This window comes from Corylus avellana, chromosome ca2 (genome assembly GCF_901000735.1).
Source record: "Corylus avellana chromosome ca2, CavTom2PMs-1.0".
Lineage (NCBI taxonomy): Eukaryota > Viridiplantae > Streptophyta > Magnoliopsida > Fagales > Betulaceae > Corylus > Corylus avellana.
Window position 1 is genome coordinate 4,281,537 of NC_081542.1, and position 14,657 is coordinate 4,296,193.

A 14,657-nucleotide genomic window follows, 5' to 3' on the forward strand; every position below is an offset into this window, starting at 1 on the left:
AAACAACATATATGGAGTTATGTTAAATTCAACTTTTCATTATCACAAATACCCATCAAAACTAAATAAACATGCACATCAAATCTATATATTTTTTTTCCACCCAATTAATGATAAAATACGAACCATTTTTATCTTATAACTACTATAGATTTGTGGATACACGTACACACATCATTTAAATATCCACGACACACAAATGAATTGATTGATAATACCCATTAAAATTGAACTGATTTTAACTAAACATGTTACATATAATTCTCTTAATCGGTGTTGGGCAACTCATGAAAACAAAACAAATTCATTCATTCACTTATACCATTAATTTTTATTATTTTTTTCTGAAAATAATGAAATAAAAAGCAAAACTCCCAAAAAGAAAATAAAAATCCAAGATTTTGTTTAAAAAAATAAAAGAAAATTCTTCTTTCCCAAGGCATCCCTTTTTTCTTCACCGCTTATTTACAAAAGGAATAATAAAATAATAATAAAATAATAATAAAAAAAAAATTTTGTGCCTGGCGTGCATCACTGTTGATGCACGCCAGGCGTGGTCAATATCTTTACCCCAAACCGTATGCTTTTGCTGCAACGTTTCAAATCAAATTTTCATTATCACAAATTTGCACATCAAATCTCTCTCTCTCTCTCTCTCATATATATATATTTTCACCCAATTAATGATAAAAATCGAACCATTTTTATCTTATAAGTTTATAACTACTATAGATTTGTAGATAAACATTCACATACCATTTAAACATCCATGTCACACAAATGAATTGATTGATAATACCCATTAAAATTGAACTGATTTTTACTAAACATGTTATATATCATTCTCTTAATTTTTTGTTTTACATCTTAAATTATCTTAATCGGTGTTGGACAACTCATGAAAACAAATCAAATCCATTCATTCACTTATACCATTAAATTTGTTTTTTTTTTAAAAAAAAATTTTCTGAAAATAACAAAATAAAAAGCAAAACCCTCAAGAAGTAGCTCAGTCAGTTAGGACCACACCTAATAAATCGGAGGTCACTAGTTCGAATCTCTCTCCCCCTCTTGTACGAACATATAAAAAAATATATATATATATATAAAAAATAAAATAAAATAAAATCCAAGATTTTTTTTTTAAAATAATAATAATAATAATAAAGAAAGAAAGAAAGAAGGAAAATTCTTCTTTACCAAGGCATCCTTTTTTTCTTCACCGCTTATATACAAAAACCGCGTCGCACTTTTTCCAACCATTCCTTTGTTCTCCGGCTCTCACACCGTATGCTTTTGCTGCAACGTTTCAAATCAAATTCCCAATTCTCCATCATCAAACTTGGCAATATTCACAGAGTCTCCTATGCATATGGGTAATTGATTCCAACACACAACTGTTCCTGCTTTTGCAATCCCAATAACTTTGTTATGAACATAATCAGAATCCTTACTAAATCAACCATGAAACCCACCTGTAGAATCTTCCTATCTCATCGAAACTCGTTGTTTTTCAATACTAACTACCAATCCAACATCGACCCTCTTCGAGTCTTGGGCTCTCTTCGCGGGATTCACAATACCCACAAAGCCTTTCGATTGCCCGGCTCGGGTTTTGGCCAATCCAAGGTCATAACAAGGCCTAATGATGGCTTTGGCTCGACACCCAGTAGGGTCGTCTTGGTTCTCTCTCGGGTCGCGTCGTATTCGACGACGGTAGAGACCCGAGTGAATGACAAAAGCTTCGAGAGAATCTACGTTCAAGGTGGTGCTGGTGTGAATGTGAAGCCGTTGGTGGTGGAGAGAATTGACAATGATGAGAATATAATCGGTGAAGAAGAGTCTAGGATAGAGGTTAACGGTGATGGTGTTGGTGGTGGGCATGCAAATGTAGGGAACTCGGAAGGTTTGAGTGAATCCAAGGTGGCAAGGGAGGAGAGTCAGGCCGAGAAGGAGGCGTGGACGTTGCTGAGAGAGGCGGTGGTGATGTATTGTGGAACTCCAGTGGGGACGGTGGCGGCCAATGACCCGGGGGATAAGCAGCCGTTGAATTATGATCAAGTGTTTATAAGGGACTTTGTCCCCTCCGCTCTCACCTTCTTGCTGAAGGGAGAGGGAGAGATTGTGAGGAACTTTCTCCTTCATACGCTGCAATTGCAGGTATATATATATAACCAACTATATGTTCATATTATTGTATTTCAATTGGTGATTCGTTTTTCTAGCAGTATTGTTTTGTTTTAATTGTTAGATCATATATGTGCGTGTACCTGTTTTGTTATGTGACTAATAGATGATGGAAGTCAATCTTGTTTTACGATTGAATTCTCATTTACAAGTTGCAACATCTTAATGTTTAAATATACCTTTGGTGTAACTGTTGAGTAATATAGGACAAAGACAAGGTCAATTTTAGGTGGTCTTGGAGGCTAATGTAATTCTTTGAACTTGTGCTTTCAAGTGCGGTAGAAATCCTATTTTATTGCTCTAGCCTGTAAATGCTGCCCCACTGGTGATTGAGGGATGGTCCATGGTGAAATTTTGGGATCGCTATTTGGGGGTTTGTGGTGGTTGAGGGGTGCGGTCTTTAATTAGTTTGTTATTTTTTTGGGGGAAATATGTTGCTCTTACTTTGTGTACTGATAGTATATGCTAATGTCTGCAACTTTGTGGTTAGATATTAATGTTTGAGGTTTCATGAATTCATAATTTTTTTCTTGTTTATCAGAGTTGGGAGAAAACAGTGGACTGCTACAGCCCAGGGCAGGGCTTGATGCCTGCAAGTTTTAAAGTTAGAACTGTGGCTCTCGATGAAAATAAGTATGAAGAAGTTCTAGATCCTGATTTTGGTGAATCAGCAATTGGTCGTGTTGCACCTGTGGATTCTGGTTAGTATGGTACTATGATTTAACTTTATAAAAACTGCCTATAAGAAATTGCAGTTCTTTTGAATTAAGAATGTTGTAGAATCCACTATCACTGGCCTCCAGGTGTTTGGCAGTGTGATGTAATTTTCTATCTCATGTTTCTTATGTATTCCATACTGAAAGTGTTGCCTTTCTATAATTTATAGCATAGTATGACTTTTGGTTTGTTGGTTGTATATTGCCTTCTTTCCGCAGGGTTGTGGTGGATTATCCTGTTGAGGGCTTATGGAAAACTCACTGGTGACTATGCATTACAAGAAAGGGTGGATGTTCAGACGGGCTTAAAAATGATACTGAACTTGTGTTTAACTGATGGATTTGATATGTTTCCTTCTCTGTTAGTCACTGATGGCTCCTGTATGATAGACCGGCGGATGGGTATTCATGGTCACCCTCTCGAGATCCAAGTGAGTTCAATTTGTTTGATAATTTCCGAATTGCTTCCTATTGTCCTTGTTGTGTGTGTTTCAAGCTGTTAATTTTATTGATTACTCTGTGTTGTCATGGTATTTCTGCCAAGTCTATAAAATAAATGAAGGATACTTTATTGATTCCGTTGTCATATTGTTCAAATGCACATTATTATTTTCTGACTTTTGACATTGGTGACATAAACGGTTATGTGGCTTGTTGAGATACAGTTGTTGGAGGTCACCTGTGCATGTAGAATGTGATAATCTCAACCAAATGGCCAAAATTCATTGAATGGTCCCATGGAAATATTAACTTGGGTTTTTGTATTTTATTTAGTGTTTCTTAAACCTGGATTGTTTTTAAGTTCTCTAGAAACTGTTGAAAGGCTCAGTTGTAACTTGTAAGCCCTGATTATATTTGTTAATGTACAAGACTACAGCCTGAACATTTTTTTGAAACTAAGGTATTTGAAAGTCATTGCTTTCTGCTGTCTGCAGATGCCCCATGGTCTGATGCAATTTGTTTCTGATATTGTCCCATAATATCATGGCCATTTTTTATTAATTTTATTTTATCTTATGCCAAGTATATTTGTGTTACCCCATTTTTGGTGTATCTCATCGTTGGCAATTTTGATTTCACAGGCCCTATTTTACTCAGCTCTACGGTGCTCCCGTGAGATGCTAGCTGTAAATGATGGATCCAACAATTTGGTGAGGGCCATCAACAACAGACTCAGCGCACTGTCATTCCACATCAGAGAATATTATTGGGTGGATATGAAAAAAATAAATGAGATTTACCGATATAAAACGGAGGAGTACTCAATGGATGCCATCAACAAGTTCAATATCTATCCTGAACAAATTCCTTCTTGGCTGATGGATTGGATTCCAGAGAAAGGTGGCTATATGATGGGCAATCTACAGCCTGCTCACATGGATTTTAGGTTTTTCACACTTGGAAATCTTTGGTCCATTGTTTCATCTTTGGGTACTCCAAAACAAAATACAGCTATATTAAATCTCATTGAAGCCAAATGGGATGATATTGTGGGGCATATGCCTCTGAAGATAGGTTACCCTGCCGTAGAAAATGAGGAGTGGCGTATAATCACTGGCAGTGACCCGAAGAATACGTGAGTTTTTCATGTTTTCTTTTACTCTATGTCTGCGTGTGTGTGGATTTTTTATTTTGCTCTTTTACTTTATAGCTATAGCTAGTTGTTTAGTGTTATATAAAATATTTCCATCAAAACTGAAATGTTTCTTTGATTCTTGCAGCCCATGGTCATATCATAATGGCGGATCCTGGCCAACACTCCTGTGGCAGGTAAGCTTGGATTTGGTTGCAATATATTTATTTGAGGAATGCACAAGAAATGTGGATTTTTGGGAGAATTGAATGTCATTATGTCCGTCCTGATTCACCCTTTGGCTTACATTGGGGGATCTATGACTATTGCAAGTAGTTTCCAGGGTCCACTAGAAGGAATCAGTGATAATGTTTGGTGGGCAGGTGGTGAGTTCCACTGGACTCTCACCCCAGCCCAGCCTGTTTTGAATCATTATGGAGGTTGAATGATGTCTATTGCTGCTACATTTCTTTAGCTCTCCAATTTATTTACATGCTTAATGACATGAAAAGTGGACAAAATATGATAGAAAAAGGTGACAAAAAAAACTTTGGATACTGTAGTTATTGTGTGTATTGGCAGAATTGGTGGCAATTGTGGGAAGAGAAGTATTAAGATATACAAATTAGATGCATCTGTTTTGTGTTATTGGCAAGTTTTTTTTGGTCCTCGAGTCATTTGGCTTGTCTGTAGTTTCTAAATACTGCCTCATATATTGTTTTCAGTTCACGTTGGCTTGCATCAAGATGGGCCGATTAGAACTAGCTCAAAAGGCTGTCGCCTTAGCTGAGAAGAGGCTTCCACTTGATCGTTGGCCTGAATATTATGATACTCGGACAGGGAAGTTTATTGGAAAGCAGGCTCGACTTTACCAAACGTGGACTATTGCTGGGTTCCTTGCATCTAAAATGCTCTTGGAGAATCCAGAGATGGCTTCTTTGTTATTCTGGGAGGAGGATTATGAACTTCTTGAGATCTGTGTTTGTGCGCTTAGCAAGAGCGGTCGGAAGAAATGCTCCCGCTTTGCGGCAAAGTCTCAAATACTTGTGTAATGAGACCTTCAGTTTTTGGGAAGGAGAAAGACAATGCCTTTGTACTGTACAGCTACAAGTAAAGGGTAGATCTCTAAACCGTGTAACCTAAAGCATTGGTTTTATGAGTCACTTAGCAGTCTCATTTGTTATCCGATCAATTGATGTTGTTGATCGATTTTAGAGGTTAAAATGACTATATGTTGAGAGTGCCTCCATTTTATGGCACCTTGAGGTGGTCATACTTCATATATGTAAATTTTTAACAAGTATAACATGTTTTCATATTTTTTCTCCCATGACAATGGCAATGGGAAAGATATAAAAGCAGGATTCTTTATAGTAATTTTACATAATCTTACTTATTTTCGCTGAAAAGATGCATGTATATGTAGCTGCTTTTTTTTCTTTTCAATACTCTTTGAGGGAACCTCACCTGACCCGACCGTCATATAACTAGAATGATGTAACAGTGCAACTCGTCATTTGAATTAACAAATATTTGTAAAAAGAAAACAAATCAAGACAGTGAAATTACATCGATACAGTCATATAAATAGCGTCTATTTTTTTTTAAAAAAATAATGATAACAATATTATATAATTAAATTAGTTAAAAGATCCCAATGACCGGTCTAAAGTGAATTGATAACATCACATCAATCTATTGAGATAGTAGTGTGGTTATTAAAACTTATGACAATTTGTAGCCTTTTCAATTCCTTATATTTATTTAAACCATTAAAAAAAAATCCTTTATATTTATATAAATAATTTTATATCCCCTAATAATATCACACTCATAGTGACTCGAACCCACGTCCACTTCTTCCCAAATCACTTGAGAGTAAAGCCTTGCATTAACTATACTTTGTTATACAACACGTATAAAAACTTGAGCTCAAACTCGCATTTTGGGGTTGTGAGGGTACGATCATGTGCATGTAACAATAGAAATGAGCACAAAAAGATTACTATCCAACACAAATTTCCATTCAATCCCACCCATAATCCGAAATTCCATTCAATGGGCCCACAACTGCAATACCCAATCAAAGCCACCATTTTTACCAAAGGGGCCCTCCGTATTAGCCACAAATCTAATCAAATCATACTTTCAAAGGGGTTTGATTAAAGAAGCTCGGGTACTGTTCGATGAAATGCCTGAAAGAGACGTGGTTGCATGGACGGCCATGGTTGCGGGGTACACTGCTTGCAACCGCTACAGCCATGCATGGACTGTGTTCGGTGAGATGATGGGGAACGGACTGGAGCCAAATGCTTTTACTTTGTCCAGCGCTTTGAAGGCGAGTAAGGGCATGAAGGCTCTTTCATGTGGGGCATTGGTTCATGGATTAGCCATCAAGCATGGCGTGGAGGGGTCTATGTACGTTGATAATGCACTCATGGACATGTATGCTACTTGTTGTGTTAGCATGGACGAGGCATGCCGGATCTTTCAGGATATACGTGCAAAGAATGCTGTGTCATGGACTACTTTGATCACTGGGTACACTCATAGAGGTGATGGATATGGTGGGCTTCGAGTTTTCCGGCAAATGTTGCAGGTAAGTAGTTGAAAGAACCTCAAATTCCATGAAAATAAGGTTAATTGTATTAAACTATAAAGTCATTTTGCAATGTCCCTTAACTTGACATATGGTCATTTTGAATATTAGTGTGGATATTGCAAATTAGTCTTGAATTAGGATGTTGCTTGCAAAAGTTTATAGTTTGGGAAGATTGCAGATGGCTCCATAGTTTAGGGTGGATCGCTGCAATTAACTTATGAAAATATTCGGGTTTCAAAAGAATTGCATATTCAGTACGTAGCAGACTTCTTATTGTGCATCTGCACTTCGTAGTTTCAGATTTCGACAAAAAAAATCAGCTTCATTTATCTCAGTATACATTTAAGTTCTTGAATTCTTTTGGCAAACAGGAGGAAGCAGAACTCAACCCATTTAGTTTTTCTATTGCGGTTAGAGCTTGTGCCTCAATTAGCTCTCACACTTCGGGCAAACAAATACATGGAGCAGTGATTACACATGGGTTTGATTCCAATCTTCCCGTCATGAATTCTATACTAGACATGTATTGCAGGTGTGGGTGTTTGTCTGAGGCAAATCAGTGCTTCCATGAAATGAATGAAAAAGACTTGATCACATGGAATACTTTGATCGCTGGACATGAGAAGTTGGATTCCAGCGAGTCCTTACGTATCTTTTCACAGATGGAGTCAGAAGATTTTAGTCCAAATTGCTTCACGCTTACCAGTGTTACAGCCGCCTGCGCTAATCTAGCAGTTTTGAATTGCGGACAACAGGTTCATGGAGGAATCGTTCGTCGAGGCCTTGACGGTAACTTGGCATTGGCTAATGCCCTTATTGACATGTATGCCAAGTGTGGAAGCATAACTGACTCATGCAAAGTTTTTAGTCAAATGAACTGCAGAGATTTGGTCTCTTGGACTACGATGATGATAGGATATGGGGCTCATGGATATGGAAGAGAGGCTGTTGACTTGTATGATGCGATGATTAGATCCGGTATTAGACCTGATAGGATTGTGTTTATGGCGGTTCTGAGTGCTTGCAGCCATGCTGGACTTGTAGATGAAGGTTTGAGGTACTTCGAATCAATGATGGGGGATTATAAAATCAAGCCAAATCAGGAGATTTATGGTTGTGTCGTGGATTTGTTAGGGCGTGCCGGGCGAGTTAAGGAGGCTTACCAACTAATAGAGCGCATGCCATTTAAACCCGATGAGTCTGTTTGGGGGGCACTTCTTGGAGCTTGTAAAGCACATAAGCTTACGAATTTGAGCAAATTGGCAGCTCGAAAGGTATTAGATTTGAGGCCAAATATGGTGGGGACGTACGTGATGCTGTCAAATATATATGCAGCTGAAGGTAAGTGGGGGGAGTTCGCAGATATCAGGAAGTTGATGAGAGGGATGAGGAGTAAGAAAGAGGCTGGGAGGAGCTGGATCGAGGTAAAAGACCAGGTTTATAGTTTTGTTGTTGGAGATAAGATGGGTTCTCACATAAAGTGGGTGTATAGAGTTTTGGATTTGTTGATTTGTCATATGAAGGAATCAGGATATGTACCTGATTTAGATTGCTTAATAAATGACCTAGAAGATGGGACTTGAACAAAATCTGAAGTTGAAGGGGTTCAAAGACCTTCAAATTGATAAAGATGTTATGGTTCTGGAACAATATTCGGTTGTTCTATACAACCTTAAGTTGGGTACAAGAAAGGAAAGAGGAAGGAATTCTTTATGAGGGTCTATTGAGAAGTTAAATTTTGGCACATCTAAATCCAGTAAAAAGAGGGGAAATCCAGCAGACTCTTTGCAACATCAAAGGAGGGCATCACTAAACACTCAGGAAATGAACTCGCATCCTCTCATTATTTGCTGCAGCCAAATTAAAGATGAGAGACATTGTCAATGTACTTAAGTGTTGTTTGGCAGAAAAATACATAAATTGGTTCCCTGGTAAAACTTTTCTTGGTAACTGTGACTGTCATCAACTTTTCTACTTTCTTCAAACCATTTCTCATCTGCCTCTGGTATTGCAAGATGGAGTAAAAATGAAGAGCATAACCAAAAATTGAGAAATCTGTGTTCTATACGTTTGGTCTTAGCATTTTAAAACTTTTGGCATTAATAAATGTTTGAGGAGCAAGCAGGTAATATAAGCCATTAGACAGTGAAAGATCAATCCAACAGCCTCTCTTGTGCTGGACAGGATCCTACAAAAACAATTGCCATGAAGAACTTTCCTCCTGCAGAATACACATTTCACCCCAAAGAGTGTCCAAGCTCAACAAAGAAATAGATTCCTCCAAAGCTCCTTCCCAATGCTTTCAAGTCTAAAGGTAATCTTTACTAAAGTTAGTTCTCTGGTGTAATTCGATAGTATTTCTGAATGCCATACTGACTTAGCCTCGATCAGTATCATATAGTTGAATGCAGTAATGAATCAATCCATCATTGGTCCATTTGTAGGCATTAGGACCACAAATAGAGGGTTTTCTTATCAGAAAACCCGCCATTAATAGGTTTTAACCCCCAACCTCCTCCCAAAAAAGTTTCCTTTCAATCTGCCACGATTATAAGGGCCCTGCCTTCAAATCTCGTGATGGGTATAAACCTCGCAAAATTTCCCTCTTAGACATAGGCACTGCCTTCAAATCTCATGAGGGAGGTGGTACATCAATCATTGTCACCAAGACATTAATTGCTGCCACGGTGCTTCACTGGCGTGCAACTTGGAACTGTAAAGCTTCTAGCACAGGTGAAGCAGATGTTTGGTACAATCAGAACTGGCCAAGCTCTTGGGGAAAAATCTCAGCAACAGGTGAGTAACATTAAAATGGATTTGCCTCGAGTGTAACATTGCTACCAATAGTCCGTACATGAACAAGAACCCTGCTTGAAGTGGTGAAAGCGATGCCGATCCCTCACCACAATTTCGCGATTAAAAGCTTTAGAGATGAACTTAGCTGCTGTATGGCAATCATTACATATTCGCAAATTCTTCACGATCCTAATTGGTGTTGGTGGACTGGTAGCAATAAGCCCGAAGGCGATTGCAAGCTTCTCACTATGCCTAAACAGAGATGTTTCCTTCTCTTCTTGATCAATGTCAAGGGAAACCTCATTTGTGTCCGGTGCATAACCTTCCATTTTCAGTTTCTTAGCCATTTCATCCAACTTATCCTCAATCTCATTTATCCGAGGGTGTGTCTTATCTCCCGCTAGAAATTCATGAACTACTCCATTTGCTTCAATCATACTACAACCTGGGATCTTCATCACCCCATGTTGCATCATCATCCCCCTAACTTCAAGAACATCATCCCAATTACCTTTTGAAGCATATATATTGGACAATAACACATGGAACCCATCATGGTCAGGTTGAAACCCAATGAGCTTTCTTCCAACTCTCTCCCCCATTTCATTGTCACCATGTTTCTTGCAAGCCCCAAGCAAGGCACCCCAGGTAGCGACATCTGGTGCCATGGGCATACTCTCAATGAGTTCCTCTGCTTCTTTGAGCATACCTGCGCGCCCTAAAAGATCAACCATGCATCCATAGTGCTTAACATTGGGCTCTATCTTGTGTTCTTGAATTATGGAATTGAAATGCTGACGCCCCTCATCAACTAAACCTTTGTGTCTACAAGCCCCAAGAACTCCCATAAATGTTATCTCATTAGGCACTACACCACATTTCTTCATCTCAGAAAACATGCCAAGTGACTTATCTACCAAACCATTTATTGCCAAACCAAGAATGAGAGCATTCCAAGTAGAAACCCCCCTTTCCTCCATGCCATAGAAAACTTCCATTGCATTTTCTACACACCCACATTTCATGTACATGTTTATAAGGGTTGTACCCAAAATGATATTAACCTTTAGAGCATTCTTCCTTATATAAGCATGAATCCATTTGCCTAAGTCGAGGGCAGCCAGGTGAGTGCAAGCTGATATCACGCTAACCAAAGAGGTGTCATCAGGGCTGATTCCCTCAAGCTGCATCTCCTGGAACAGTGCCAAAGTCTCTGAGAAACAGTCATGTTGAGCATACCCCGTTATCATTGTACTCCAAGACACGATATCCTTATTGGGCATGGAATCAAATAACTCCTTGGCAATTTCAACTGATCCGCATTTCAAGTACCCAGAGATCATAGAGTTCCAAGATATCTGGTCCAAGTGGCAGCCTGCATTGAACAGTTTTTGGGCTGCCACTATGTCTCCACAAGTTGAATACATGTGAATAAAAGCATTCTGAAGGTTAACATAAGATTCAGTTCCAATTTTCACAACCAAGCCATGGACAATTTTTCCTGTGTTGACAACTAATAAATGCGCACACGCAGAAAGAATACTAACCACCACAACCTCATCCACCATAATTCCATTGGCCATCATTTTCACAAACATAGCCAAAGCCTCCTCATACATCTCATTTTGCTCATAGCAAGAAATCAGCGCACTCCAAGATACCATGTCTTTCTCTGGCATCTCATTAAATAACTGACAAGCCTCAATCACGTGACCTGTCCTGCCGAGCAACACGATCATAGAATTTGAAGCAATTGTGTTCCTCTCCGGCATCCTATCATATACATACCTGGCGTTCTCGACATCCCCTATCTGAACATACCCTGCCAAGATCGAATTCCATGAAACTGAATCCAATACAGGACTTTCATCAAACAAGCGACGCGCATCACCCATCTTCCCACACACCGCATACATATTAATCAACGTGTTCTGCACATAAACATCCGAATCAAAACCCAATTTCAAAACATGGTCATGCATCTGTTTCCCTTCAAATTCCGATAACCGGAAAGCGCAGGCTTGAACTAGAACTGGGTATGTGTAATTATCGCCACCCCCAGTCTCATCCAACATCGATTTGTACAAAGATATAGCCTTTCCGGGAGAATTTCTCTGTACATATGCTCTCATCATGGTGTTCCAAATAAACCCATTTGGGTCCTCAATGCGGTCGAAGATTCGGCAGGAGTGATCGATGTGAATGAAGGGTGAGTAAGCAGAGAATTTGAGGACTCTGCTGGCGGCCAAGGTGTCGCCGATGAAGCCAGTGAGGATCATCTGGGACAGGATTTGGTTCAAGTGCTTGATATTTTGGCATTTGGCCAACTGGGTCTCTAGGATTGAGAGATTTATGCTTGGCCTGAATGTGGGTTTGCGATTCAAAGCTGATTTTATAGCCGTGGAGGAAAGAGGGTTCACTTTCGTAAAATTCATAGTTATCAACTAAAAACACGAAAGACAAATAGAGTAAGAGTAATAGACAATCATATTATGTAAAAAATTTAAATAATTAATTAAATTTAATCTTGAGGTCTATCCGTTTAATTTCCACCTAATTAGCCGATTTTCCGTTTTAAAGAACTCTTTTCATTGACAGCCAATCACAGAGGGACACATGTGTAAGCTCACTAATCTCCGCCCCATCTTATCCTGACTCTCCTTATCCGATTCTTTCTCTTTTGGATTTTCGAAGAGTGACGCTCACTCTCCCCTCTGCAATGGCGACCATCGTGGACTCCTTCGCTCCTCCTATTCCGACTCACCCACCCGCCGGTTCAACTCGGTGTACGTCGCCGTTTCCTCCCCGCCACTTCATTCCCTGCCTCATCAACCGCTCCATCCACTGCCGCTCAATTTCTTGCCATGCCCAGACGGTAAATCTCCCAAACTTCTACTTCAAAGCTTAAAGAAGTGAAAAAGTAGATAACTTTATTTATTTATTTTGGCCAAAGCGACAGTAGTTCTATTTCATACTGGTGGGTGCGGTGATTGAGAGTGTTAGATTAATGCCACCAAAAGTCTGCATCATGGGGTTGAACGTAAGCACTTGGTCAATAAGACATTGTCGATTTGCCAAGGTCGGGTTTCAAAATCCTACAATTTGTAATTTTTCCAGTTGAAAAATGGTGTTGGTGGGGGATGAAGTTTGTAGGAAAGTATGGGAAAATGAAAAAGCAAAAATAGCAAAGAAGGAAAGGAAGAAAGAATTGAATTGCTAAAGACATGCTCTGTTTCTTAAGCAATTTAACAATTGTTAGTTCCCCACATGCTTGTTGAGAACCATAAGTTGTGTGTCCAATCCATTTTAGCAAACCAAAACCCACAATCAATGTAAACCCAATAAAGAAAATATTCCAACAGTTTGATTATGAGGTCTTTTTCATGTTGAGCATCCTGTTTGGTGATAAATGGTTGTTGTGTGTACCATTTGCTGATGCATGTTTCATGAAGTAGGTATTCCGCATGCATTTGCTTAGGTTTCTACGTTCCACAACATGGAGCAATCTGCAATGTCACTTGATTATGCGTTTTCTAATATATAATCAGACTAAAGCTTTTGCAGTTCCCAGGAGGAATGCGGTGGTCTTAATCTTGTCAAGCTATTTCTTCTCAAGAGTTAGTTTGCCTGATGCTGCATTTGCTCAACCATCCGTTGGGTTCAGAGAATACATAGATACTTTTGATGGCTATTCGTTTAAGTACCCTCAGAACTGGATTCAAGTCCGAGGTGCTGGGGCTGACATATTCTTCAGGGACCCTTATGTTCTTGATGAAAATATCTCTGTGGAGTTGTCCTCCCCCTCATCCTCCAAGTACAAGAGTGTTGAAGACTTGGGTCCCCCTCAAGAAGCTGGACAGAAAGTACTTAAGCAGTATTTGACAGAGTTCATGTCTACAAGGCTTGGTGTCAGGCGCGAATCAAATATTCTTTCCACATCTTCGAATGTCGCTGACGATGGGAGGACATACTATCAAGTCGAGGTAAGGCATTTCAAGTGTTACAAATGTTAATTGCCTTGCATGGTAGAGCTTAGTAGTGATTAAGATTGTCTGGTTGGATCGTCACTTTTCAGGATTAGCTATGGTGCATCATATTTGACAGAATCAGGTGTACATAGTCCATGTGCAAAAACCATCTAACATGTGTTTTTGATCATTCTCTTCTAGATTGTTCTACAATAATATCAATGTTGGATTTTCCTTCCTTTTTTCTTTTTTGGGTCACTAATTTAATTACAATTGTTTGATTTCTTAATAATGTGTGTTGGTATTAGGTAAACATAAAGTCATATGCAAGCAACAATGAGCTGGCTGTTATGCCACAAGAACGTGTGGTTCGTTTGGAATGGGACCGGCGCTACCTTTCAGTTCTTGGAGTAGAAAACAATCGGCTGTACGAGCTGAGGCTGCAAACACCTGAAAATGTGTTCTTGGAAGAGGAAAATGATCTTCGCCGAGTAATGGATTCCTTCAGAGTAAACAAGGTGCTTGGTTGACTGGTGCTAGCCTCTTCTTTTTTAATGTTTTTGACTTTTTTCTTATTCTCCCCATTCTTTTTTGTATTATCCAATTTCTTTTTTGGTTTACTACGGATTAAAAAAGATAACAGAGCATCATCATTATTCTTGTTCTTGCTATCTTTTCATCCCTTACTCCTTTAAGGGTAATGGTTTTACTTGGAGTGAGTTTGTATCAAGCAATGATGATAAAGGGGAAGCTTCCCTTCCAAACTTTTGCATGTAAAGCTTATCATACAGGCAAGCTTCTTTCTTATGAATTTA

At 39.0% G+C, this 14,657-nt stretch overlaps 4 protein-coding genes across 4 annotated transcripts; 3 read left to right on the plus strand and 1 right to left on the minus strand.

Annotated features, from left to right (window-relative positions):
• Positions 1 to 1,245: 1,245 nt before the first annotated feature.
• On the plus strand, positions 1,246 to 5,853 carry LOC132172880 (alkaline/neutral invertase A, mitochondrial). The gene is made up of 6 exons (XM_059584442.1): positions 1,246 to 2,160; positions 2,729 to 2,888; positions 3,123 to 3,334; positions 3,986 to 4,479; positions 4,625 to 4,673; positions 5,202 to 5,853. The coding sequence occupies exons 1-6, from the start codon at positions 1,432 to 1,434 to the stop codon at positions 5,526 to 5,528; spliced, it is 1,971 nt and encodes a 656-aa protein (XP_059440425.1). The 5' UTR covers positions 1,246 to 1,431; the 3' UTR covers positions 5,529 to 5,853.
• A 512-nt stretch (positions 5,854 to 6,365) lies between these two features.
• On the plus strand, positions 6,366 to 13,518 carry LOC132168555 (putative pentatricopeptide repeat-containing protein At1g56570). The gene is made up of 3 exons (XM_059579552.1): positions 6,366 to 7,075; positions 7,450 to 9,392; positions 13,439 to 13,518. Exons 1-2 carry the CDS (start codon positions 6,464 to 6,466, stop codon positions 8,659 to 8,661), a joined length of 1,824 nt encoding a protein of 607 aa, XP_059435535.1. The 5' UTR covers positions 6,366 to 6,463; the 3' UTR covers positions 8,662 to 9,392; positions 13,439 to 13,518.
• LOC132168554 (pentatricopeptide repeat-containing protein At1g08070, chloroplastic-like) lies at positions 9,115 to 12,320 on the minus strand. Its single transcript, XM_059579551.1, has one exon. The coding sequence runs from the start codon at positions 12,307 to 12,309 to the stop codon at positions 9,916 to 9,918; it is 2,394 nt and encodes a 797-aa protein (XP_059435534.1). The 5' UTR covers positions 12,310 to 12,320; the 3' UTR covers positions 9,115 to 9,915.
• On the plus strand, positions 12,551 to 14,572 carry LOC132168557 (psbP domain-containing protein 1, chloroplastic). Its single transcript, XM_059579555.1, has 3 exons — positions 12,551 to 12,749; positions 13,423 to 13,857; positions 14,151 to 14,572. The coding sequence occupies exons 1-3, from the start codon at positions 12,594 to 12,596 to the stop codon at positions 14,370 to 14,372; spliced, it is 813 nt and encodes a 270-aa protein (XP_059435538.1). The 5' UTR covers positions 12,551 to 12,593; the 3' UTR covers positions 14,373 to 14,572.
• Positions 14,573 to 14,657: the final 85 nt, after the last annotated feature.

Coding starts and splice junctions, on each gene's coding strand:
- LOC132172880 (XM_059584442.1), top strand. CDS start 1,432: ATGAACATAATCAGAATCCTTACTAAATCAACCATGAAACCCACCTGT. Junction 3,335..3,985: donor GTCACCCTCTCGAGATCCAA/GTGAGTTCAATT, acceptor TTGATTTCACAG/GCCCTATTTTACTCAGCTCT. Junction 4,480..4,624: donor GGCAGTGACCCGAAGAATAC/GTGAGTTTTTCA, acceptor TGATTCTTGCAG/CCCATGGTCATATCATAATG.
- LOC132168555 (XM_059579552.1), top strand. CDS start 6,464: ATGAGCACAAAAAGATTACTATCCAACACAAATTTCCATTCAATCCCA. Junction 7,076..7,449: donor TTTTCCGGCAAATGTTGCAG/GTAAGTAGTTGA, acceptor TTTGGCAAACAG/GAGGAAGCAGAACTCAACCC.
- LOC132168554 (XM_059579551.1), bottom strand. CDS start 12,309: ATGAATTTTACGAAAGTGAACCCTCTTTCCTCCACGGCTATAAAATCA.
- LOC132168557 (XM_059579555.1), top strand. CDS start 12,594: ATGGCGACCATCGTGGACTCCTTCGCTCCTCCTATTCCGACTCACCCA. Junction 12,750..13,422: donor TTTCTTGCCATGCCCAGACG/GTAAATCTCCCA, acceptor ATATATAATCAG/ACTAAAGCTTTTGCAGTTCC. Junction 13,858..14,150: donor GGACATACTATCAAGTCGAG/GTAAGGCATTTC, acceptor TGTTGGTATTAG/GTAAACATAAAGTCATATGC.